Below are 12,500 nucleotides of genomic sequence, written 5' to 3' on the forward strand. Positions count from 1 at the left end.
AGAAGTTTCAGGTTTGAGACTTCGTAACCAGTTAAGAAATCATCTTAATCTATCTCAATCGATATTAAAAATAAAAGTGTTCATAATGGACAACAACAAAAAAGTGTTTTGTTAGTGTACGGCTGTACGGTGTTGGAAATCACAATGATGGCAGCCGACAATAAATCTAAATCACTAAATCTAGAGTGTGTATATCTTTCCGGAACAGCACACCGATCTATCACGGTACAGCCCCCGCCATCTAGCGGTCGGTTACGCAATAAAAGGAAGTTTAAGGGGCTTTGGGGGTTAAAATCGCTTACCAACAATAATAAAGCTGTCTCTGTCAAAAAAAAAAAAAAAAAAAAAAAAGAAGAAGAAGAAAAAATGAGTGCGAATTGTAATAGGAGTCGTGTCTCGTTCTACGTGGTCTATGTGATAGATGACACAGGACGATAGTAGTCTGTGGTCTATGTTGGACTTTGCATTTCTTGTAAAGTGTTTTGTAAAATATAATCGTAGAAATTGATCTGCATTAATATTCATCTCTCTCTCTCTCTCTCTCTCTCTCTCTCTCTCTCTCTCTCTCTCTCTCTCTCTCTCTCTCTCTCTCTCTCTCCCTCTTTCTTTCTTTCTCTCTCTCTCTCTTTCTTTCTCTCTCTTTCTCTCTTTCTTTCTTTCTTTCTTTCTCTCTCTCTCTCTCTCTCTCTCTCTCTCTCTCTCTCTCTCACGCCTTTAGATGCGGTGAGAGAATGTGAGTAAAGAGCCTTTTTCCAAGGACTCAAATATGCGCCGAGCAGGAGGCTCGAACCCAGGACCATCCGATCCGAAAGCGAGTGTCATACCACTAGATCACATAGCCTCACTTTTATTCAATTTTATTTATTTATTTATTTATTGTACTTTATTTATTTGTTTGTTTTTATCTATTTATTTATGTATTTATTTATTTATTTATTTATTTATTTATTTATTTATTTATTTATTTATTTATTTATTTATTTATTTATTTATTTATTTGGACATTGATTATTATTTTTTTTGTTTTTGTGTTTTTGTTGTACAAAATTACCCACAATAGATTTTCTTATCAATTTGAAAATGAAATCCTCTCGTTGCGAGTAGATTATCTACTATTGTATTTTTGTTCAAATACTTTTTTTTTTTTACACGTCCATCTTTACTACGATTTCACAATTCGATTCTGTAATAATGTAAATTGTCCCATTTTTTCATCCCATTAGTAAGTAAATTAGATACTTACAGAAATATGTCTAAAGTGGGAAGGGGGGGGGGGGGGGGGGGGGGGGGGGGGGGGGGGTTTTCTTTTAGTTACAACACCGCCTTTACTTTACTACGATTTCACAATTCGATTCTGAAATATTGACCGTGTACTGAGATAATATACTCGACTGAGGAGAGTTTTGTTTTGTTTTTGTTTTTTGTTTTTTATTTTATTTTTTTTTTTGTTTTTTTTTTTATTTTTTTGAGCTGTTAACTCTATTCCGGCAAGATTGAATTTCCTTCTAAATTAGGCTTTTATTCTTCCTTCATCTATCTATGATAGATGTGCGGCTATATGGTCTAGTGGTCTGACACTCGCTTTCGGATCGGATGGTCCGTCCTGGGTTCGAGCCTCGCACTCAGCGCATAGTTGAATCCTTGGAAAAGGCTCTTTACTCACATTCTCTCACCGTACTCGGGTTTAAAATGATTACCTGGCCGTTAACAGGGTCTTAAAAAAATTTTGTAATATCGCCTAACAGGCGTCATGTCCCGTCCTACATGTTAAATGTTGCTGTTGACCAGGGACCCCTTGTAAAGCGCTTGTAGCACATTTAGTGGGTATTGCGCTATATAAAGCTCAGTTTTTATTTTTTTGTTGTTTTTTTCTTAAAACTAAATACCGGGGACTTCCGAAAGCTCAGTCGGTAGAGAACTTGCTTCATGCGCAAAGACCGATCCCAGGTGAAGTCGAAATCCCCCTTCCCCCCCCCCCCCCTTTTTTTTTTTTTTCTTTCCCCCCCCCCCCCCCCCCCCCCCCCCCCCCCCCCTCTTTCCCGCCCCAATGGGTAATACCATTTGTTCGTTTTGATTAAAGACTAAAATTGCACCTCGATCGTAAAGGGTAAAAGTAGTTTGGTAGGTGCTGTCTTTAAAAAAATATATGTTATACTTTAAAATATTGATCAGAACTACCAACTCACCTTTTTAACCGTGTTAAGCCGCAGCCATCGTTAACTTATAGCCTGACACTGACCAAAAAATGACGTCAAGATGCCTGTCTTTGGCCACAAAAGAAAACAAATCGTGAGTTGTATTCAATAGTTCAACCAATGAAATAACTTGTTTCCATGAGAACTACTAACGACAACTCACTAGGCGGTGCAAAAACCAAATACTGACGTCAAAATGCCAGTCTCAGTGTCAGGCTATAACTTAACGATGGCTACGGTTTAGCCCGTTTGTTTATGTTTTTCTCTCTGTTTGATTGTTTATTTATATCGGGAGGGGGGGGGGGTTGTTGTTGATTGTGGGTGTGTGTGTGGGGGGGGGGGGGGGGGGATTAAAATTATGTCAGAATTTTTAAGATAACGTGGTTTTGTTAGTTTTTTACCTTTTATTGAATTCATTGGTTACTCAACAACAGCACACATTGGATATGACTATTCTTAGAATCAGTAAGGGTTGTTTATGATATTAAGAGCCCCTGTGGTTTAATGGCAGCACGTTTGACCGGTAATCAGAAGGTCTAAGGTTCGATCCCCAGACAAGGTTGACTGATTTTTTTGGGGGGATGGTTTTTTTTTTCTTGTATTTTTCTTTCTTGCTTTGTCTGGCACCGTACATACACACTTTTTTTCAGTTGTTTATGATATATATTTAATGTAGGACTTTATTTTAAAACTAAGACTATTAACTTTGGGGTGTTATTTGGGTTGTTATATTTTTATTTTTTTTTGGTGGTGGGGGGGGGGGGGGGGGGGGTTGGTTTTGATGGGGGATTTTTCTGTTTTGGTTTTGTTCTTCTTTTGGTTTGTTTTCTGTTTTGTTTTTCTTGGATATTTTTTTTAATGTTGGCGTAGAGAGTAAAAATTCTTGATTTTTACGTTAAAATCTATGTTTATAAAGAGTCTAATTATGCAGTTCAATTGGTGCTGTAGCTTGACAGCTCTGTGGCTATAATATTCTTGAGTTAGTGGAAGCTTCAGGAAGCCTTGAGATTTTCTGCCTGGTCGGACCAGTCTTTGTATCGGAGACAATAGGTTGGTTGGCGAATCCGAATTGGATACAGGAAGCCTGACGGTGTCTGAAATAGGATAATTACCCCCTTCTCTTTCCCAGGTCTGTGGTCTAAGTCGAAGCTTACTGGTATCTCACACTTACTTAATGATGTGGTATGATTTTTTTTTTTTGGAAGAAAAAGAAAGATATTTTGGTATCTAGTCCGAATTCAGACAGATCTCTGTCTGTCTCTCTGTCTGTCTCTCGGTCTCTCTCTCTGTCTCTCTCTCCCTCTGTCTCTCTCTGTGTCTCTCTCTCTCTCTGACTCTCTCTCTGTCTCTCTCTCTGTCTCTCTCTCTCTCTCTCTCTCTCTCTCTCTCTCTCTCTTATTCTGATAAACTGTGTGTGCATTGCATGAGGAAGCTGAGCAGGTACTTTTCATCAGTTTAAGTAAATGGAGCTATTATTGCTCTTGGATCTACTCTGATCTTTGTTTGAACAAGAATCTCTTCGTCTTGTGAGCTGAAAAGGTCTATTAGTGCTGCATGCACCTAAAACAAGCAAACCATTCTTGTCTTTTTTCTCACTTTATTTATATGTTTTTGTTTTTTGTTTTTTTTTAATATGGTATTTTTTTTTTTTTTGTGGAAGGGGGAGGGGGGGGGGGGGGGTGGCGTTGGAATTTTGTGTTTGTTTGCTTTTTCTTTTTCGTTTTTTTTTTTTTTGTTGTTGTTGTTTTTTGTTTTTGTTTTTGGGGCTTTTTTTTGGTTTGCTTGTTTTATTGTTTGTTTGTTTTTGTATTTGCTGGGGGTTTTTTTTTGGTTTTTTTTTTTTTGTATTTGTTTTGTTTTGTTTTGTTCTTTGTCATTAATATAACTCACTCTGAAGCTTACTTTGTTTAAATTTTTCCGTCGATTTTTTAAGGATTTTCCAAGCGTCAGTTTTTTGTCTGAGATGTTTATCTTGCTGTCCTAGTCTGTGGTAATTTTAGATCGTTGTTTATGGTAACAGGTAAAATGGCTGTTGTCCCTTCTTGTTTGTTTGTATGTTTCGTTGTTTTGTATTTATTATTATAATCAGTTGTGCCCGGAGTCACGACTTTACCTTGTGTTTATCTCGCACAAGGCTGTGTTGTTTTGCTATGTGTTGATAAGAAATGAAAATAGAGAAAAAGTAGAGAGAGAGAGAGAGAGAGAGAGAGAGAGAGAGAGAGAGAGAGAGAGAGAGAGAGAGAAACAGACGTGTAGTGTAGAGCCATATACAAGACCTGTCATTAGACCAGACGAGAGTGCATTATTATTTTCATCATTAAATTATGCACAGTAAAACAGTTCGGTTACTTGCAATTTTGTTGCAAAGAACCGGATATGCTGTTTAACAGGTACTAAAATAAGGTCACTTCACAAAATATGTAAGAAGTTAATACTACTGTATCAAGAATTGGCTTGAAAAGTAGGCGTTTTACTGACTTGAATGTTTATATTACGTAAAATTATAACCCCCCCCCCCCCCCCCCCCCCCCAAAAAAAAAAAAAAAAAAAAAAAAGAAATAAGGAAAATGAAAATAAACATACAATGAGAAGTACAAATAAAACAGAAGAGAGAGAGAGAGAGAGAGAGAGAGAGAGAGAGAGAGAGAGAGAGAGAGAGAGAGAGAGAGAGAGAGAGAGAGGGGAGGGAGGCAGTCGCAGTGCAACACAGTTGGTTGAACTTAATTTCAATCTCACTTTCAGGGATGATCACATGCTACCATTCTCCAAGTAGCTGAAATTTTATTTGTTGTAAATTATTAACGATTGAAATCCCCCAAAGTGGTCTCAGAAATAGCTTTGCGACTTATTTTGAGTTGCATCTCAGTACATTTTAATGAAATTCTAATTTATAGGGTATAAGCATATGGATGGGTCATGTGATGATCTACTCGCTGGAAAATGCTGTACCGCGTCAAACCCTTGGGTTTTTCCAGTCTTCCCTTGGAATAAACCCTTTAAAAATGATCTCATTCGGATGAGTAAATAAAGGGGATTTTTTTTTTAAAATATGTTTTTTTTTCAATTTTTCAAAAAGAGAGAATTCCTTTCATTATCACAAGGGCCATGTGGTCTAGTGGTATGACACTCGCTTTCAGATCGGAAGGTCCTGGGTTCGAGCCTCGCGCTCGACGCATAGTTGAGTCCTTGGAAAAGGCGCTTTACTCACATATTCTCACCGTGCTCAAGTGTAAAATGAGTACCTGGTCGTTAACAGCGTTGTCTTTGTCCGAAAAATGGTAATATCGCCTAACAGGCGCTTTGAGCACATTTAGTGGATATTGCGCTAGAGAATGTTTTTTAAAAAAAAAAAAAGATAATTCATTATGAAATTCGCTTTAAGCCAAAGTTGTGATTATCAGTGCGATCTCAATAATGTAGCACTGGGTCATCGTGTCAACGTAACGTATGTATTTCGGAAACTTCTGGACAAAAATAAATGTTTCAACTGTCTCGCCATTTTTAATACACGTAAGATTATATTATATATATATATATATATATATATAATATATATGTGTGTGTGCGTGTGTGTGTGTGTGTGTTTGTGTGGGTTGTGTAACAATGTAGGTGCCTTGGCGGCGGGAGCTCCTGCTACCTGAATGAATGCTCTGTCCTGTTTTATGTCAACGGTAATGTAACGCTCTCAATTTTATAGGTTTTAATACAAGTCCCCGCAGACAACTTAACAAGGACGCTTAGATAGGTAGATAGATAGTGGCGATCTTGTATGAGTAGATAGACGACGTTGTGAAACATGCCTGTTGTCTGGCAGGGTCCTCTTGCAGATTTGTGGTCCAGTGGTATGATACTCTGCATGCACTGCCGCCTGTAACATGACGACCCAAATACTTTTAACTCTGTCTGTGGGTGACACTACTAAATTGAGTCCTTGGAAAATGGATCTTTACTCACATTTTCTCACCGTACTTGGCCAAGTGTAAGAAAGGATAGCTACCTTTGTTGTCACTGACGGGAATCAATTATAATAATTTTATGTCTTCATGTTTTTCTTTTTTTTTTTACTTTATATTTGACCCTCTGTTTGTTTTTTGTTTTGTTTTGTTATTGTTTTGGTTTTGTTTTTGTTTGTTTTTTGTTGTTTTTTGTTGTTTTTTATTGTTTTTTTTTTTTTGTTTTTTTTTTTTGGGGGGGGGGGGGGGGGGTTTGTTGTTGTTTTTTGTTTTTCGTTTTTTATTTTCTAATTACTATTTTTTCTTATAATTAATATTTTTATTACTGCAAAGCTAACTTTTCTTTTTACTTGAAAAGAGTAGTGGCAGCAATTTGGTTCGAACTTCAAAGAATATGTGGTATAATTCATACAAACTTCAAACGAATAGCACGACCAGTAGTTTCTGTCAAATTTTATAGTGTATTATTATTATTGTATCTGCGATGCAACTCAACTCAGGCTTCCTTGCCTCATTTTCCAGAGTGGACATTGAAAACATCGTCGAATAATCTTCTCCATCTATAGATAGTATGAAGTTGACGTCACTCAGGTCTTTGTTATTGCTTTTTGCCATCCTCGTTTATGAGTAATGCTCACTAAATGGGATTAACCAGACTATAAATGTTCAAGGTTACACAGAGTTTTGTGTGTTGGTCCGTTATACTTCTGACTGGATGGCAATGTTGTGAGCTTCTTAGCCAAGCGCACACTATCTATACTCTGCAACGTGATCTACATGCTATCATGATGAAAATGAGTTCTGTGTAGAAGAAACGATGTCGCCAACGCTCAGCTCTTTGTTATTATTTTTACGACAGTCTGTTAGTTATTTATTCGCTTAGAATATATCTAAATGTTAAAGATGTTGTGTGTTGGTATGTTTAATTTGGCTGGTGGGTGTGATGGTTATTTTACCTAAACGTAGAGCATCAATACAAAACTGGAGGGGGTCGGGGAGGTCTTTAGGTACATACCATAACTGAATGATGATAAGACGGAGGTGCTGTATGTGGGGAACAGGAAGTGGAAAAGTGAAACAGATTTGAAGTTGGGGGATGCCTCTATTCAAATTGTTGACAAAGTGAAAAACCTTGGCACATTCTTAGACTCTGGACTGTCGATGGAGCATCAGGTTAATAATTTGGTTAGATCTCTCTTTTTCCAACTAAAAAAGATTGCTTCCATTAGACGGTTCATATCTGAGGATGTGACCAAGCACCTGGTTGTGTCCCTCGTACTATCGAAATTGGATTATTGTAATGCTCTGTTGTTTGGCGTTTCGCAATACAATCTGAAACGTCTTCAGATTGTCCAAAACAGCGCTGCCAGACTAGTATTCATGAAGCGTAGGTGCGACTCTGCCGAACCTCTACTTCATGACCTGCATTGGCTGCCTGTTGAGAAAAGAATTAAATTCAAAGCTTGTGTTTTAGTGTATCGTTGTCTTGAAGGTACTGCCCCTTCCTACCTTTCAGAACTAATTGAAAGATATTCAAAACCCCGCCCCTTACGTTCGGCCAGTGATTCCACAAAAACTAGTTGTCCCTCGAATTCGGAAAAATGCTGGAATGAGATCCTTTTCTCATTTCGGACCCTCTATTTGGAACGCCTTACCGCAGAGCATTCGTGAAAAAGAATCTTTGTCTATTTTTAAACGTTCGCTTAAAACATATTGTTTCGATTTTAGTAGATGGTAAGAGAAGCAAGATAGGTTTGGTTTGTGTTGTGTGTTGTGTTGTGTGTGCGTGTATGTGTGTGTGTGTGTGTGTGTGTGCTTGTGTGTGTGAATGAGTATGTTTCAGCCAAAGTAATTTGTAATTTAAGCGCTTAGAGTCTGGTGTCTCGGAGTTATAGCGCTATATAAGTTTTCAGCATTATTATTATTATTATTATTATTATTACCACCTTAACGGCGCGTTGACCCAAGTCGCTAACGCTCCCTGTCCTCTTCTTAACTCACTCAACCCTAACACCGACTATATCCGTAGTTTATCCGGGTTACTTTTACCCCATGCCTATTTATTACATTTTTCTGAGACAAATTATAGGCGTCGTATCAAAGCTACTGTTTCTAGTCTTTGAATGACAATAATAGTTGAATAAAACTATCTATGTACATGCTCATTTTTAATACATTTTTTTCCAATTTTGTAAAGTAGCAAAAATCTCTAGGATTGAGTGAGTTAAAAAAAATTTTTTCCAATAACACATAACGGGAACTTCGTAATGAGTTAGGAATGTCATGTTTTTGTCTGTAAGGGAGTAAGGCAAGTGCGTTCTCACAGATTCATTCCACGGTTCAGTGATTTATTTAAACACTGCGTTCTACTAAAGGCATATTATTATAATCCTGACTGTTTTGATTTGTATTTATTTACTAATTTGATTCATTTTATTATTTCTTAAACCTTTAACTCTCTCCTTACCACCTATTTGAAAATCGTCACATTTGTTACGATGCAACCGTCACTTTTCTCATTCAGATTTCATTTCTTTTTGCTATAGCTGTAAAAACTTGACATAGAGCTTGTAATAGAGCTCATATTGCCGAACAATATTATGTATAGAATGTGCTTGTTGCTTTTATCTTTGAGTAAGAAATGTCTGTTTTTGTGCTGGGTGGGTGTGAAGTTTTGGGGAAAATTCTGAAAATGGCTGGTAATGAGAGGGTCAAGCAAGTGATTGTCATTTAATGTAAACAAGGCTTGAGGAACCACAGGGTTAAATGATATTTTTTTTAAAATCTCGACCCTTTTCAAAAAAATTTCTTTTCTGATTGCTGATTTAAAAGAGACCACGCTTTAAAGAAAATGTTTGAGAAAATATCGGGGTTTTTTTTTCTCAAAAGATGTATTTTTAGGCAATTGGCATTAGAAATCATACATAACAGAATTTTCAATTTACAAAAAAATAAGTAAAATCGATAATAAACATAGCAAACCAAAACTCTCTTACTTGACATCTTTTTGTTTCTGTTTTATTTTTATAAATTTATTTATTTATTTATTTATTTATTTATTTATTTATTTATTTATTTATTACTGCTGAATTTTTATCATACAGCATTTGGATAATTTTAGAATCAGTATCATGTCGTCTTTTTTTTTCTTTTTTTTGTTTGTTTGTTTTTTTTTAAAAATACAGTCATAAATTATATGTTACCCTTTTATTTTTTATTCTCAACAGATATTTCCGATGACGAAAAATGGAACCCCTGGGGCGAGGAGTTTGACACGGGTCAGCAGTTACTGCATCACCAACCGCCAGAGCTGTGGCAGATCCAGCGGCCTTTAGGAAAGAGGAGTCCCTTGGTGAGCCGGGACAATAGCTCTAGCAACGAGGACTTCATTGTCGACATCTGGGGGAAAGCAGCTATTGGTGAGTAACGAACGGCAATAGATAGTATGCGCTTGTCTAAGAGGTTCGCAACATTGCCATCAGGAAGTATAACTGGCCAACATGAACAATTGTGTGCAACCATGTACGTTTATAGTCTCGTTAATACAGTTTAATGAGAACTGCTCGTAAATGCGGATGGCAAAAAAAAAAAACAATAACAATGACCAGAGTGACGTCATCTTCGAACTATCTATCGATAGTATGCGCTTGGCTAAGAAACTCATAACATTGCCATCCGGAAGTATAACTGATAACACACAAAAATATGTGTAACCATGAACTTTCATAGTCTGGGTAATACAATTTAGTGAGAATTACTCATAAACGTGGATGGCAAAAAACAATAACAAAGACTCGATTGACGTCAACTTCATTCTATCTATAGATAGTATGCAGATGACGTCACTCAGGCCTTTGTTATTGTTTTTGCCATCCGCGTTTGTGAGTTGTTCTCACTAAACTGTATTAACCAGACTATACAAGTTCATGGTTACACAGAGTTTGTGTGTTGGTCCGTTATACTTCCGGATGGCAATGTTGTGAACTCCTTGGCCAAGCGCATTCTATCTATAGGGAGCAAACGTGTGATGAAAAATAATGGTTCCAATCTCATTGGAAGTTTAACCCTCTCCTTACCAGCCATTTTCAGGATTTTCCCCAAAACTTCACACCCAACTCGCACATAAATATATATTTTTATCACTCAGACATAAGAGCAGTAAAGTTCTTGCCATACATAATTTCTGTAGTAAAACATGATCAACAACACACTGTTCATTTTCCTTAAATTTTATGATGTACAGAAGAAATTTGAATAAGAAAAATGTTGGTTGTATCGTAACGAATGTGACGATTTTCCTATCGGTGGTAAGGAGAGGGTTAAAACTACTCTTCTGGAGGGCTAGATTCATACCTTGTATAATTGATCTTCTGGCTTCAGAGTCTAGTGGTATGACAGCCGTTGTTGCTGTCGGATCGGAAGGTCCTGGGTTCGAGCATCTCGCTGGGCGCATAGTTGAGTCCTCGGAGAAGGCTCTCTACTCACATTCTCTCACCGTACTCAGGTGTAAAATGAGTACCTGGTCAATAACAGCGTTGTCTATGTCCGAAAAAAATTGTAATAACGCTTAACAGGCCTCATGTCCTGTCCTACATGTTAAATGTAGCTGTTGGCCAGAGGGACCCCCCTGTAAAGCGCTTTGAGCACGTTTAGTGGATATTGCGCTATATAAAAGCTCTTTTTTTTTAAATTTCCCAGTCTAAATAAACGCCGATCGTCAAGAAAGATAATCCATCCTCCCTCCTCATAGAGTTACGTCCCGTAATCCTTAGAGCCTGCCTATACATTCTGATACTAAATTAAAAATATGTAAATAACGAAACTCGCTGTCTTCGTCGTGAAGATAGGAAATTGATTATGCTAAGTTAAATCTCATAAGTAGAGCTATCCAAATATCCAATCATCAGGTTGACTCCGATGTAGATGTCGCTTTGTGACAATAAGTCACTTAAATGATGATGATGAGCGAAACGTTGTACTCAGTCCGATACAACATTGATTACAAGGTTTGGTTCTGTTCTGCTGTATCTTGTCTCTTAAGTAAAAATAAATTACCATGCTGAATTCGGATAAGTTAACACAAAAGATTACCCTTCTGGAATTGGGCACAAATGAAAAGTTGGACACAAGCTGTGACAGATTTAGTTACATTGCTACTTTTAAGAAGGACGATGAACAGACAATTCGTGCTTAAATGAAATTTAAATTTGATTCAGAAAAGAGAGTGGAGCAGGCACTTATGTTGATAATAACAAGGAGCGAAGTGACTCACTTCATCTCTTGTTATTATTAAGTTTGGTTACATAGTATGACTTGCAAGGGAAAGAAATTAAACTTTGCGAAGAGCATTGGAGACGGGGAATCTATGAAAATATGAGAGATTGATTTTTTTTCTTTTCTGAGTACCTTCATGATAACACGTTGTCATTGAAAGTAAAAAAAATAAGACCCATTGTAGCTAAACCCGATTATGTGAAATTATGTTTAAGATGGATGTTGAACGTATGGATTAAAAAAAAAACCATTAAAAAAACAATAACAAAACGTACGAAACATGTGTTAAGTTCATATAATATTTCTTGAAACTTGTGTTAGGCTTATATATTATATCTTTTGAACTTTGTGTTAGGCTTATATATTATAATATCTCTTGAAACTTGTGTTAGACTTCTATTTTATAATAATATATCTCCGATCATCTTAACTTTTACGGTTTTCATCTCTCACTCCGAATATACACATTGTCTCCAACTCCTCTGTCATCATCCACGAACCATCAAATTTGCATCATAAACCCCCCCATCCTCTCCTCTCCTCTCTCTCTCTCTTCCTCACAACATACCACAAAAATAAACCCCAACACTAACACCCACAAACCGCACACACAATACACACATTTAATTACCATGATTATAATCGTATGCGCTGTGATATCTCAACTACGCTTCAATAAATCCGTGCCACCGAAAATATCAAGTCTAATTTATACCTATGTTCTTCACTATCTATCTTTATCTGTTTTCATATTATTTCTAATATCATCTTCTATCTATCTCTGTCATCATTATCTATCTATCATCTATCTATCTATCTATCTATCTAATCTATCTATCTGTCTATATCTATCTACTTCTATCTATCTATCTATCTATCTATCTATCATCTATCTATCTATCTATCTATCTATCTATCTATCTATCTATCTATCTATCTATCTATCTAATCTATCTATCTATCTATCTGTCTTCTGTCTATCTATCTATCTATCTATCTATCTATCTATCTATCTATCTATCTGTCATCATTATTATTACTATCCTCTCATTCTATCGTATCTATCTATCTATCTATC

The 12,500-nt window shown here is 36.6% G+C and overlaps 1 protein-coding gene across 1 annotated transcript in view; it reads left to right on the plus strand.

The window, feature by feature from the left end:
• Positions 1–12,500, plus strand: part of LOC144974478 (ribitol-5-phosphate xylosyltransferase 1-like) — a 163,011-nt gene that overhangs the window by 40,028 nt on the left and 110,483 nt on the right. The window contains exon 3 of the mRNA XM_078917377.1: positions 9,376–9,567. Coding sequence (XP_078773503.1) covers positions 9,376–9,567 — 192 coding nt within the window. The remainder of the gene's footprint in view (positions 1–9,375; positions 9,568–12,500) is intronic.

This window comes from Berghia stephanieae, chromosome 6 (assembly GCF_034508935.2).
Source record: "Berghia stephanieae isolate SIO BIC M18660-M18661 chromosome 6, UCSD_Bste_1.3, whole genome shotgun sequence".
NCBI classification, from domain to species: domain Eukaryota; kingdom Metazoa; phylum Mollusca; class Gastropoda; order Nudibranchia; family Aeolidiidae; genus Berghia; species Berghia stephanieae.